The sequence below is a fragment of the Mercenaria mercenaria genome, chromosome 9 (genome assembly GCF_021730395.1).
Source record: "Mercenaria mercenaria strain notata chromosome 9, MADL_Memer_1, whole genome shotgun sequence".
Taxonomy (NCBI): Eukaryota; Metazoa; Mollusca; class Bivalvia; order Venerida; family Veneridae; genus Mercenaria; species Mercenaria mercenaria.
This window is the reverse complement of record NC_069369.1, coordinates 84,146,930-84,161,988: the sequence shown is the minus strand read 5'-3', so window position 1 is coordinate 84,161,988 and position 15,059 is coordinate 84,146,930. Positions and strand designations below refer to the sequence as shown.

The 15,059-nt window shown below is 35.2% G+C and overlaps 1 protein-coding gene across 6 annotated transcripts in view; it reads left to right on the top strand.

The window, feature by feature from the left end:
* Nucleotides 1–14,309, top strand: part of LOC128559615 (transforming acidic coiled-coil-containing protein 2-like) — a 60,376-nt gene extending 46,067 nt beyond the window's left edge. For all 6 annotated transcript variants that reach the window (XM_053551917.1, XM_053551916.1, XM_053551915.1 and 3 more), the window contains 7 exons: nucleotides 1,991–2,169; nucleotides 3,073–3,116; nucleotides 3,816–3,883; nucleotides 4,556–4,648; nucleotides 5,778–5,884; nucleotides 7,558–7,678; nucleotides 8,310–14,309. In XM_053551917.1, coding sequence (XP_053407892.1) covers nucleotides 1,991–2,169; nucleotides 3,073–3,116; nucleotides 3,816–3,883; nucleotides 4,556–4,648; nucleotides 5,778–5,884; nucleotides 7,558–7,678; nucleotides 8,310–8,375 — 678 coding nt within the window. In that variant the 3' untranslated portion in view covers nucleotides 8,376–14,309. The remainder of the gene's footprint in view (nucleotides 1–1,990; nucleotides 2,170–3,072; nucleotides 3,117–3,815; nucleotides 3,884–4,555; nucleotides 4,649–5,777; nucleotides 5,885–7,557; nucleotides 7,679–8,309) is intronic.
* Nucleotides 14,310–15,059: the final 750 nt, after the last annotated feature.

Genomic DNA, 15,059 nt, shown 5'->3' with positions numbered 1-15,059 from the left:
GAGGAATATTTTAGTATCATGCTGTGCTTGTTTTGTTCAGCACAGTATTCAACACCTCCAGTATGCAGTTGTTATCCATCAGATTCAAGTTTTACTTCTTACCAGCATAGACCATCTGCTGTTTAAATAAACATCTTCATATTCAATTATTTAGTCATCCAGCTGGTTTGCTGGAGGTCACTGATTTTACCTAGATGCCATGGTATCCATACCTGAAATATTGACTGGAGGGGCACCAGGGTTCTTCCTTTTCCGTCAAAAGTTAGAATTGTGCTGTATGATCTAACTTGCATTGGACCCCAACAAACAAAACAAAGATATCTCTCGCAAATAAAAACACAAATGAAGAAAGAGTAACATACCTTCATTTATACACAAAACAGAATTTTAGAATTGCCTTATTCAGATACTGGAATAAAAATTGTGCTGAATTACATGAGATTATGACATCTATTGTGAAATTTAGGCTCACTCATTTCACTGCTTCTCTGGGACTATATAGGCTTGTAGGATCCAGCTTAAAACTGCCAATTTCTAATCTTTAGTGGATAGAACAGTGTTTAACGCTTGAGAGATACTAGTCAATATTTTAACCCTTAGCCTGCTGCAGGCAAATTTAACAGCCTTTGCAAACAGCTTGGAACCAGATCAGACGCCGATTAAATCGGCGTCTGATCAGGTTCCAAGCTGTTTGCTACTCTGACAATATTTCTTCCAATTTTGGAGCAAATTGAATGAACTTTACAATTTTAGCAGACGGCATTTCCAGCAGACGACAATTTATCTAGCATGCTAAAGGTTAATAGATAGTTCAATTGTTGAACAGCAGTCTTAAATTTTTAATTTTGTTGATAATGACATTTCATACCCCATGATAGTATATGTCAATTATAAGGTAAAGGACCCATTAAGTTCATAATATGTGTATTTAGGTTCCCAGTACCTCTTGAATTTATCCTACCTTGTCTTTTTATACCCATGTAATGCAGGAACACATGTGAGAAGAAACCTTATAGTCACACTGATAACAAATTGCTTTTAGGGGGCCTCTGTGGCCGAGTGGTTAAGGTTGTTGACTTCCAGTCACTTGCCCCTCACCAATGTGGGTTAGAGCCACATTCAGGGCATTGAATCCTACATGTGAGGGAGCCATCCAGCTGGCTAATGGAAGGTGGGTGGTTCTACCCAGGTGCCTGCCCGTGAAGAAGTAATGGTACCTGGGGTCTTTCTCCTCCATCAAAGCTGGAAAGTTACCATATGACCTATATTGTGCCAATGCAACGTTAAACCCAATAAAAACAAACAAAAGAAAAAAACAGACATGTGTTGACAGTGCTTAACTTGATGTAGATTTATGATGAAATTCTGCCTGTCTTGCACAGTGACTCATAGACTGGTGTAGGTAGATGGTGCTGGAGAGTATCCTGTTTGAAACAGTATTTTAGGAATGACAGTGTGATCCTCTAACCTATATAGAACATGATTTAGATTGATTTCATTAAGAAATATTTCTATTGGAGTTGATTTAGATTTGGGGTCAAGTTAAAATAGATGTATGATGTAGATGTTTCTTTCCACCTTTTCTTTAGCCTGACGATTTGTCTGTTTTCAAGTTTTGATGTGAGTGTGATTTCGTGCAGTGTGTGGAATTGGCCTTTAAAAGTTTAAAGCCATTTTCCTTTTGTAATTGACTGTAAAATTTATGTAGAAATCAATTATAGATTTAGACAAAGATTTCATCATTTCATCTATCAGCCTAACTTCATTGTTACGTATTTATTTTGGTTTATTTTATGTATGCTTTAGCTCAACCATTTTTCTTAAATCTCATTTAAGTTGTTAATAAATTCTGTTTTGATCAAAAGAGATGCTGTAATTTCTTAAATGCATGTGCTTTGGTAGTATTGTATTTGTTTTCATGTCCCATATATTATACTTTGTAGTTTTATATGTCACAGTTGTAACATATTTCTTGTATTTTTCATGCTAGGTGCTCAAGTACTCGCAGTCAGACTGGAATAAGATGAAGCAAGACTTGGAGCTAGATTTTAACGCTCGAATACTCAATAAGGAGAGAGAGTGGAGTAAGAAGTTAGCAGATAGAGACAAGAAAATAACATACCTGGACGAACAGTTGTTGCTCCTTAGATCTTCTAATGAAGATATGAAGTAAGTTTGATTTAGAATTTACTTATCTCAAAATTTCAGTTATTATGAAGACATTTCTAAGTCCCAAAGTCCTGTCTCAAAAACATGTGCACAAAATAGTGTTTTATGGCAAATTTTGGTTACCTTGAAGTGACACACTCAATTCCTTGGAAATCGAGATACCGAGTTTCAATTGTAGATATGAATAGGAGAGAGGACAAGCATAGACTGATCTTGTTTTTTAAACTGAACATCGAAATCTGCTCAAGAAAATATTAATAAATTTTGGGAGTTGTCACTACCCTCTTTGGGTTGATTATAGGGGAAGAGGACACTAATAGTTGTAAAGGTTTTTATTGCAGTGAACATGCTGTTTTTCTTTTAATTTCAAATTAAATTTGCTATGGATGGCCTCTGTGGCCGAGTGGTTAAAGTCGCTGAGCTTGAATCACTTACCCATCACTGATGTGGATTTAAAACCTTGCTAGGTTTATAGAATTCTTCATGTTAGGAAGCCTTCCAGTGTCTTACGGAATTTCGATGGTTCTACACAGGTGCCTAGCCTTGCCTGAAATAATTGGGAGGGGCACCTGGTGTCTTTGTTCACCATAAAAAGCTGGAAAAGATGCCATATAACCTATATTGCATTGAGAGACTTTAAACCCAACGCTACAGTACAATACAATACAATACATTTCTTTATAGTCAGTTTACGAATGTACAACAAAATAACATCAACTATGTATAGCTTTTTACCGACGTATAAACACTAAAAAAATAATAATTCCCTATGGTTTTGCATCTATTCTAACATGGATTTTATTCTGTTATGTTGATCTAGTATGTTCTGAAGGTTACTTCTTGTAAATTCAGCATGTAGCAGTATCTGTGGTTTGAAGTAAGATGTAAAGTTTCATATTTCAGGTTGGTTGTTACAGAGTTTGAAAAGACAATAGCACAATTGCAAGGTAATTATACATTTAGCTTACCAAAAATGAAGTTCTTGTTCCAGAAGATCTGTACTTTGTTAATAACCTACATTTATACTTCTGCTTACTGTCTTTTTAATGACAAACACATTCAAAGGTACTTTACATACAAAGACTGCCACTTAGGGTGCCGAATTCGTTCTCTACCAGTACAGACACAGAGCTATCTGACAAGGGCACGTGATGAGAGAAAGCCCCAGAACTGAGAGAGAGAGATCTCAGGCTAGCTCTTTGCAAATAGTCTATCTGGTTCTTTAACATGCCTGGTGTAAAGCACTGATACATGCAAAGCAGTTTTTCCTGAGAAGAATCAGTAGTGATAGAGTAGTTTTGATACTTTTGATTTGGTAACATTCTTATGGTTATATATATAATGGTGATATATCCTTTGACTTTCACAAAATGTGACTTGCATATTTAAATCAAGCATGAATATTAATTAGCATTTTATCTGATAATTGTGCATTTATAACATTATGATTGAGTCTGTAAATAAGTAAGTAACAACTTTATTTCTTGAGGCTACATATTAGGTTTCCCCATCTACCATGTGGGCCTCAAAAGTCGCATGAAAAAACAAACTTGAATGCCATGAATTTGAATAAATGATTTATACAGATTGGAAGGTAAATAAGACATAATCTGTCAATATATTAAATAGAAGACTTTGTGTTACAGCTGAGAAATTGAAAACAACGACAGAATCTCAACAAGGGTATGAAGATGTTATCAAAGAACGTGATCAGGTATTTCATTTTAACTTCTTTTTGTCAAGCCTGCTTGCGGAAGCGAAGACATAATTGTCCAAATGGCTGTTTGGTGTATGTGTGCGTCCAATTTTTTTTGTCCGGACCATAACTTTGACATGCATGGAGCAATCTTGTTTATATTTGGCTTGAATGTTAACCTCAGTGAGACGGAGTGTCTTGCGCAAACTCCAGGTTTCTATTTCAAAGGTCAAGGTCACAGTTGGAGGTTAAATGTCATGTCAGATCTTGTCGGGGCCCATAACTTTGACATGCATTGAGGAATCTTGTTTATATTTGGCATGAATTTTTAACTCAATTAGGTGAAGTGTCTTGTGCAAACCCCAAGGTCAAGGTCACAGTTAGGGGTCAAAGGGCCAGCTCGACATGTTGCCCATGGGCATCTAGTTTAAAAGACAGTATATGAGAAATGCATATGCTTAAATAGGAAATCATGTTCTTCAAAGTTTTAAGTGAAAGTAAAGTTCCTTGGTAGCCTAGTGATTGAATGCCATCTAAGAGTGTTGGAGGTTATGTGAAAGACATGAGAAAGGTGCCAGCAGCTCTGCTAATAAAGAAATTTCTTGTTGCATTTAGTGTCGGTTATAAATATGTAGTTATTTGAAACTCACTATATTTTTTGCATAATTATGCTTACTGTTTATATTTCAGGCATTAGAAGACCTTCAGTCAGTAGAGACAGCTTTTTCAGATCTACATCAAAGATATGAGAGAACTAAAGGGGTGGTTGAAGGTTTCAAAAAGGTCTGTTTGTATTTCCTTTGTATAAACAGTTTGTAGCTCTGCTTGGCAATCTCACAGTTGTAGTTCAGTGCCTGCCTGTATGTTAGTTTGTGAATATTAGCTGTACTAAGATGCTTTCAAACTGACAGTAGTCAGTAATACACGATGCATGAATTATCTGTGTTCAAGCTAACAAAGTTTGTATTTACAGGTAACTTATCCTGTTTTATAAACATTACTGCATTTTGGACATACTGTGAAATAAGTAATATTCGTTGGGGACTAATTTTCGTGGATTTCGTTGTTGAATGAATCCATGAAATTTAATCCCAATGAACAAGTAAAATTCCCATTCATTTTATGTTCAAAAGTTGAAATCCACGAATTCACATCCCCACGAAATTGCCGTTTTGACCAAAACCACGAAATTTCATGCCCACGAAATTAAATGATTTCACAGTTTACGATTCAGAATTGGCCATCTTCACCCCCCCCCCTACCAGATGGTGAAAATTAAACCTATGAAATTTAACCAAAATAAGATTGTAGAGTAAACATGCGTTATACTTTGGTTACTGTTGTTATAGCACTGTTAAAGGACAGATTCTCACCTTTTCTTTAGTTCATGAAGTACTTTATTGAATATTCATTTCAGAGGTCCTTCCTTACTACCACAAGTTTAATGGAAATTTAGTTCATACTTCTCCTGTGAAAAAAAACAGTCTTGAATGTAGGTTCAAGCCTCCATTTGGGTGTTGAATTCTTCATGTGTCACAGTTAGGAAGCCATCCAGCTGGCTTACAGAAAGTCGATGGTTCTACCCAGGTGCCTGCTCGTGATGAAATAATGCATGGAGGGGCGCCTGGGGGTCTTCCTCCACCATCAAAGATGGAAAGTCACCAAATGACCTATACTTGTGTCGGTGCGATGTTAAACCCAACAAAAACCAAATATTACACATTTAAACTAAAATATAGCCATATATATTATGAATATAACCATCACATTTTGGGTGAAATCATACCATATAATATAATTACAAATTATTGACTTACATATTTTTTTTACCTGATTAGAATTTCCTTATTTTATTACAAATTTTCTCTCTGGTTTTTAATAGTTGTATGATGGAGTGTAATTACTGTTTCAGAATGAAGATGTGCTAAAGAAATGTGTCCAGGATTATCAGCATAAATTAAAAACCGCTGAGGAGAAAACCGTGTCTGTAAGACAACAAGCGGAGGAGAAATTAGCTCTGTAAGTTTCACTGTTGTTAGACTGTCAGGCGGGGGCCTCCGTGGCTGAGTGGGTAAGGTCGCTGACTTCCAATCACTTATCCCTCATGGATGTGGGTTTGAGCCTCACTCGGGGCATTGAATTCTTCATGTGAGGAAGCCAACCAGCTAGCTTGCGGAAGGTCAGTGGTTCTACCCATGTGCCGCTTGTGATGAAATATTGCACATAGGGTCTTCCTTCACCATCAAAGCTGGAAAATTGCCATATGACCTATAATTGTGTCGGTGCAATGTTAAACCAAAAACAAAAAACAAAAAAAAATAGACTGTCAGGCAAAGTACATGGATTGATTGTTGTATAATAAATTATAGGGATGTGGAAACTCCTTCATATTTCTAGAGGTGTTTATGTGATAAAAAGTATAATTATGGCAGATTAATACCTTGTGGGGGTGAAAAGTGTATTAAATGCATAATTTATGTTGTGATTTATTACAAGTTGTGAACCTGTGTCTTCCATTCATACTGTAGAATCTTTATCAGTCAATCACATCTGTTGGTCAGTAAAAATGCCTTTGTTAAGCCAAAGAAGTATAAAATACACAGAATGGCAACTGGCTGTAATCTTGCGTGAGCTCGTGTCAGAGCGTGATTCGGCGTTATCTTACTAAAAACAAACATCGGCGAGCATGCAGTTACAATTTGTACCTTTAAAACTACATTTAAAATACCTGTTAGCTTCTAAAACAAAATTAGTTTAATGAGAAATGGTCTTAAGACACGAAGTACAGGGGTTTTTTTTGCCATCGAAAGAAGCGTGGTCATACGGTGATAATTATTTTACCGATGAATAATTGCTTTCGCATACAAAATGGCGCGTGGAGAAAGCGCCACTTCCGGTAACGAGATCTCGTTTTTTTGTCACGGGAGGTTGGCGAGATTTGCTCTATATGCCTTTCAAGTTGCCAGTCTATTTATTTTATAGCTCTTTGGTTAAGCTAGGAAGATACTGGTAATAGACATGATATTGATTCTCAGTCTGAAGGACAGTGGTTCATACTTCACAGGGGACATGACTGCAGTTCTTGAATGACTTGCTGGGTAGTACTCAGTATATTTGTGGTTGGCCATCCAACTAATTAACATGCCATTCAATAAGTGTTTTATTACCTGCACAGTAAACTAAAACCTATGAAGCAGTAGTGGATCATGTCCCTTTACTTGTTATGTTGGTAATGTCCTTATCTGACTAGGCCATGTGGATTTAAAACCTTGCTTTGTAGAATTGTAGAATTCTTCATGCCATCAGAGTTTAGTGGTACTACAAATGTGCCCACCTATTTTAGGGTCTTCCTCCACCATCAAGTCGCTATTTGACCTAAATTGTGTCAACCCGACTCTAGATATAACAAAAAGTCTTAATGGACCAACAGATATTGAAGGTAATGTACTGGCTATTGACTGGCTGTTTGACATGCACTGGGGTTAAAGCAGAAACTACTGAAAATTGTGTATAGTAGAGTTCTGTTTAACCTGGTGTTACTGTGCATATAACATGCTGCACATTTCATTACCTGTCCTGAACAGACTGTCAGACTTAGTCTGCTGTTACCTCGCTTGGTTGTGTTCAGTTCTTCCAAGGGATCTTCTTATAGAGTTTATTACATAAATAATTTGTAATTGTAATTATTTCAGTGCCAGCGAAGAAATGGAGAAGGTACGGAAGACGACTACGTCGGAGTTGGCCAGACTGGAAGCAGCATTGAAAAAAGCTGAACTCAAAACACAAGGTCTAGAGAGAAGTCTGGAGCAAAAGGTATAATACAGTCAGACTTAATTCACTAGAACTCGGTAAATTCGATTGCATCCCTTCACTCGAACTCTTAGCCAGATCCCGATAAAAACCCCTATAGTTTCTGATGGCTTGAATTACTGATAGTTATAGCAAATTATGCCAGTTCCGTAGAGTTCAAGCAAATGAAGTTTAACTGTAACTTGAAACAGTAATTTTATTTATATGAAAAAGCTTATTTATGTAGATGAAATTTTATTGAAGTTTTTAATTTCTCTGCAACCAATTGGTTAATAATTATAAGTATCTTACAAAATGACCCTTTCTAAAATTGACAAATGTTGAAAAATGTAGTTTGATAAAAAGGAGATGAAAACAAATGACATTCAATCAGACACTGAAGAGTGATCTTTTATGTGACTAGGTTTGTCTCCCAGCTCCAGTTGAAATCATTAATTCACAATAGCTCTGTTGGTTTAATCTGGCACACTAAAGAATCAGGGAAGCATCTAGAATCAGAGTGTCTTCTGTATCTTGCACTACCAATGCCCTTGTAGTTCAGGCCCTGGGCATCTGAACCGCGATTAATGAGGCGAAAAATCACTCGAAGTCTTCTGTTTCCATAAAGTTATGTTGTATTTATGTTTTATTTCAGGTGCAGGAGAACAGTGAACTAACAGCCATATGTGATGAATTGATCGCTAAAGTCAGCACGGACTGATAGACATCAAACTTAGTATATACCGACACACTATACAGCACCGGATACTGTGTTCAGCATAAATTAATGACAAAGTAGTCCTCATGAAATATCATGTACATATGTCTCATTTTTTTATACACATGTGGATAGTTTTATCATTTAGTATAGGATATTCTTTGCGAGATTGAATCTTCAATAAATTTTCCTCAATTCTTCAGTGCTTTTCTCTTTGGTTTTGTATTGGTAAATGTGATCTTTTTAAATTTTATGCTTTCTTCTTAACATTATTTCGTCATTCTTTAATAAAGAAAATTAAACTTAACTGAAATCAGGATCATAAAAATGTATTTTGTACAGGACATTTTGCAAAAGTTTGAAAATGACAACATATTGGCACATTTTAAAGAATGTTTTTTTTTATTGCATATCAGTTCAAATTCGTGGGAGTACAGTCACACTACAGGCGTTATGTTACACCCATTCTGAAATCTAGTTATTCTGTTGTTACTAGCAGTCATTTGAACTTGAGCCAGTTTTTCAACATTTATTCTCGGACCCTTAGAAAATATGAACAGGGTATCAATTTTTAATAAGAACTTTAATGCTTCAATCTTTTGTTAATCAATTTTCTTTGCTTTAGTTATTCTTTAGTTAATGCATATCAGTTCAATATGATATTATCTTTGATCTGTCCAAGTTTTTTGTTTATCTAGTGAAAATGTACACTTCTTTTCTGAATATCTTGTATGGCATTTTTAGCTCATCTGATTTTTTGAAAAAAAATGATGAGTTATTGTCATCACTTGAGCGGTTGTCGGCGTCGGCGTCGGCGTTGCCTGGTTAAGTTTTATGTTTAGGTCAGCTTTTCTCCTAAACTATCAAAGCTATTGCTTTGAAACTTGGAATATTTGTTCACCATCATAAGCTGACCCTGTATAGCAAGAAACATAACTCCATCTTGCTTTTTGCAAGATTTATGGCCCCTTTTGTACTTAGAAAATATCAGATTTCTTGGTTAAGTTTTATGTTTAGGTCAGCTTTTCTTCTAAACTATCAAAGCTATTGCTTTGAAACTTAGAATACTTGTTCACCATCATAAGCAGACCCTGTACATGAAGAAACGTAACTCCATCTTGCTTTTTGCAAGAATTATTGCCCCTTTTGGATTTAGAAAATCAGTTTTCTTGGTTAAGTTTTATGTTTAGGTCAGCTTTTATCCTAAACTATCAAAGCTATTGCTTTAGAACTTGCAACACTTGTTCACCATCATAAGCTGACCCTGTACAGCAAGAAACATAACTCCATCCTGCTTTTTGCAAGATTTATGGCCCCTTTTGGACTTAGAAAATATCAGATTTCTTGGTTAAGTTTTATGTTTAGGTCAACTTTTTCTCTTAAACTATCAAAGCTATTGCTTTGAAACTTGCAACACTTGTTCACCATCATAAGCTGACCCTGTACAGCAAGCAACATAACTCCATCCTGCTTTTTGCAATAATTATTGCCCCTTTTGGACTTAGAAAATCATTTTCTTGGTTGAGTATTATGTTTAAGTCAACTTTTCTCATAAACTATCAAAGCTATTGCTTTAAAACTTGCAACAGTTTTTCACCATCATAAGTGGACACTGTACATCAAGAAACATAACTCTATCCTGCTTTTTGCAAGAATGATGGCCCTTTTTAGACTTAGAAAATCATGGGTAGGACAATATTTCTATTATACAAAAAAAATCAGATGAGCGTCAGCACCCGCAAGGCGGTGCTCTTGTTTTGGATAAATGAGTAACAAAATGTTATTTTGAGTTGCTAATTCTTAGGCTGATAATGCCGATGTGTCATATTTGTGTACTACATGGTTTTGTTCTAGGGTACTGTATTAAGTCATGGACAGAATGGTGATTGGATAAAGAAAGTAACGAGTGTATAAGTGTAGTGCTCTGACGTGTATATGACCAACATTTGTTACTGTGATACTGTGTTAATCTCACATTACTCTACATTTATTCTCAGGCTTTAGGGAGCATTCATTATTTGTAGGGAGCATTCATTATTAAATGACAGGGAGCTTTGTTATATAAGTAAAAAGGCAAAAAAAATTAGAAGAAGCTTCATTGATGAACATTTTCAATCAAGAGAACCATTTTTACACTTTTACATAAGTTTATGTTTGGTCAGTTCTATTTTATATGACACTGTGCAAATTAACTGGGTAACCATAATGTAAACAGCAAGCTTATAATTTAGTTGAATTACAATGTTTTTAGAAACATCAGTTTATAAATGTAATTATGGCAGGTTACAATTTACCTAGTATTCTGTAGTGCATTAAAGCATACTCGCTTCTACCAAATACTTCTCTACCTGTTTCATTTTTTTTTCACTTTTATTTAATACTTGGCTTGTTACTGTACAAATATTTAAAATTGAACTTTTCTGACAAGCACCAGGATTTGATGAAGTTACCGTATATAAGAAATATGATATCAGCCGATTATGCCACACAGTAATTGATAATGAATGCTCTTTTACATTTCTGCTACATTTGCATCACTTGTTTCAAGTCTCCTCTTGTGTTTGTGTTTTTGTTGAATGTTTTTACAAGAGCTTATAATAATAATTGTAAATTTACTGCTTTTATTAAGATAATTGTCTCAGCACAGACATGTAGAGTTTTGATTGCTCGAAAGCTTTCCCGAGCTGTTAAACTGTTCTGGACATACCTGATATTTTCTCTTATTCTTTACCTCATAGATTCAAATAAGTTGATGAAAACGTTATTGTTTTTTGAACTGATTCAAGATTACTTCTACTACTTTTTATGTTCTGTGAAATAGTTGTCTTATGATGACATAAAATTTCTTGATTTTTGCCAAATAAGCTGTTTCACAAGGATATGATTAACATATTATGATTAAATGAATATGGAGATTTTATTTCTTCATTTTGATATAATTTCCTGGAATAGAGCTACCTTGAAAATTAGTCCATCTGGAATAACAAGGATTTCAAAGTTTGGAGCAGCCCCGCCCTGGTAACAATTTATATCTTTGGTACGAGATATCCCGATACTAATTTACAAGCAAGGAAAAGATTTTTGTATTGCTTTAAAACGATAATTGATGTAGCTTCCACTTTATTACTAAAAATGTTTTTCCTCAGCCACCCTGTGAGATGTTTTATGCGGAATCATACCAGCATTCTTCATTGTTTGTACCAGAATACAGCCTAGGAAAACTGTCAAAAGGGTTTTAGTTTTAGCTTAACGGAAAGTTGGTGGTTCTACCCAGGATGAAATAATGCATGGAATAACACCTGGAGGTGGTGGGTCTTCCTTCACCACCAAAGCTGGAAATTTGCCATATGACCTATATGTGAGTCGGTGCGACGCTAAACCCAACAAAGCAAAACAAACAAAGGTTTTCGGACTAAAATTAACAATAACCATTTGTATATGTTATATTTTCCTGTTTATGGAAATATCTGCCAAATATTCCATCCTTTTACTGAATATGGGTGTTCCCATAGGGTAGGCAGCACATAATTTCATCTTCTTGTTCATTATTTGCCATATTTGTTCAAATGTTGATTACAACTTTTAAAGCTGAAGTTTCTTGTGCATCATTGTTTATTTCATTCAACAAAATTATTTCATATCAATCAGTCTGATGATTGTTTAGGAAGTTCAAAAATTTCATGTGAAGGCTAATGCCTGCTTATTTGGTGCAAAACCAGCAAAGTTGGTCCATTGTATAGGGAAACATGAAGCTTGTAGTAAAATGTTGATGACTTTTTAGTTAGTTTTTTTGAAAGTAATTTATAAGTTTTTTTTATGTTTTAGATATTGTACTTACCCAATGTGAAAAAGCTATATATAGCCTTTTAATATGACTTGAAACATCCTAAAACCATTTAGACTAGCAAGTTAACTATTAACTTAACACTGTATGAATAACACTTGTTTAATTTCACAAAGTTTGTACTCTTTAAACCCCAAATCTGTTTAGGGTAGATTGTTGTGTGTTAGGGCTTACTAAGTTATGTTTGGCGATGTGATAACTATATCTAATGCTGCTTTGTTTGTTTGTCAGATTTTACGCTTGTTTTTATGTTTTTATATTCGATATATATTTATGCCTTGTTTATGTTGAAGGGTAATGACCCAGTTAGTCCTGTATGTATAGTTTCTGGTTATACAGCTACTTGTCTAGCTTTCTAATTGTGGCACCTTCCTTGACAAAAAGTGGTGGCGTTCATGTGCATGTACAAAATATCAGCAAATTTATTATAACTATGTCATTGTGTAACAGTAACACAAGCAATAAATTGTCACGCTTTTCCTAGAATTTTTCTGCTCAGTCTCAAAATGGCAGGCAGCCAGGGGAGATAACTTAAGTGAAAGCGTCAATTGCATATGCTGTTTGATTGTATCGTTGCCATTTGAGCAAATAAAATTATCAGCAAGATGTTTTTAACAGCATTTAATCTGTAAAAGATAAACAGTTGAAGAGAGAGACCTTTCAATTAATCAAACATTGGTGACAGTACGTATGTGGACTCATTGGTCAAGAGGGCTAAGACGCTTTCCTGCGGAGGTGATGGCCTGGCTACTCCCATTGCAGTGTGTCCTTGGGCAAGGCACTTTATCACTATTGCCTCAGTTGACCCAGCTGAAAATAGATACCAGAAAATTGCTGGGTGTAAGGCATAATTTGTTTTAACTGTTCTTAAAATAGAGTCGCTCAAAAGCTTTACCGAGGTTATATTCATTTTTTCGCTAAGTGACAGTAAATAAAATTTACCTTTACCTTTAATAAGTATATATGTGTTGACGAATATTTATATAACCAGAAACTAGCAATCATGACAACATATGCTGCTAGAAATGTTCACAAATTTAATAGATATAGTATCTTTTAATGCTTATCATATCTAACATATATGATGTGTAAACTTTATTTATTATTGTTATGTACTGTTTAATATAAGAGCAAACTGTTATTTTTCCTGTTCTTGAAGTATTGTTAGTGTTAAGGTGGCACCCTGTTCTTGAAGTATTGTCAGTGTTAAGGTGACACATTTATAATGACAATCGGTAATTTCCGTCGGGTCACATTTTCTCCGCATGTGATTCCGGCTCTCTCCAGATATTATGGAAACCATTGCTGGTATGAGCTATGTTTACAGCCGAGAAATGCCGAAAGAGCAGATAAGAATTCAAATCACACAGAAATTGTCGATTGTCATTATAGGTTCACTACCTTAACCTGCTAAATTTCTATAATGAACTTTTCCATCTTTCAATTTGGACAGTACCATTAACTGTTAAAAGGGGTGCTTAGCAAAAAGATACTGACTGAATGGCGAACAGTGCAGATCATGATCAGGCTGATCTTGATCTGCACTGGTTGCAAAGGTAGAATCAGTCGTGTCCAGCATGGTAAGTGTTAAAAATGTTGAGTCTGTGTACTTTGATAGCAGAATTTAAGAAAAGTAGCTAGTAGTAATCTTGTGTAGATCATCCAAAATATCAAGTTCTGGATCTGGTCATGATCATTTTTTGCCTTACATTAGACTGTTCATTTTCTGTTACAATAGTTAACTTGAATTAATGTCAAGAACTTAAAATGAATTAGAAGATACAACCTTCTAACTGCTGTACAAGTCAGCAAAAAAAAAAAATACTCTTATAATTGGAAAATACACCATTTTGTTCTCAACAGAATTCTTTAATGCATACATACACAAACGTAATTTAATGCCAATGACCAGTCTGCTCTTATCTGGTACAAAAAATAGTGCAACAGTTTTTGTGTTTTATACAATAGAAACTTATTTTATGAATAAAACCTGGGATTTATTTCAGTTTTATATGTATACTAAAATTCAGATGTAAATGTTATTTGCAAAATACCTAAAACTCTCAATGAAAAATATACAAAATGATAACATACACCTCGTTTGTTATTGTTTAGCTAAAACCTCAACCATCCCATGTGGTTCTGGGACAACTTGTTTAGGAACAGAATTGAAATCGCTTCAAAAGGGGCACTCAGTAGGATCCGAATACAGTCGAACTTCATACACTCAAACTCAGATAATTTTTACACCACCCTTTGCTCGAACTTGTTTTCAGGTCCCCGGTTAAATATCTATATAATGCATATTATTCGACTGCTAGAACTACCGATATCTCGAATAAACTTACTTGTCGGAATGTCTTGTCGAGTTTAAGCGAAAAAAGTTTGACTGTACTTGGTTTTACTCTGTGATTTCAGCTGGTATCACTGAAAATTTACTGATTGATGTGCATGCTGATCTTGGGCTGCACTGGCCGCAAAGGCAAAATCACTCGACGTCGGCAGGCTAAAGGCTAAATGAGGTATGTGTATAGATTGGGAATAGAGTGTGTTTAGAACAGAGCCCAAAGTTAGAAAAGTGCACAGAGTGTAGACTTCCTTAGATGTCTTCCAAGCACTGATCCTTGAGACTGAAAAGTTTCTTATTGATATTTAATTATGCACTGGATCTCTGGTGGTCAAACTTTTCAGGATGATTGCATGCTGCCGATAGATGACTCCTTTTGGGATTTTTTTCTGACAAATTAGGTCAGTTGCAGCACACTTCAGACTGAAATTACATCATCAAGATAAACCTACAATAGGTCATCATGGGTGCTTTGGGGTATTACAAACCACTTGAA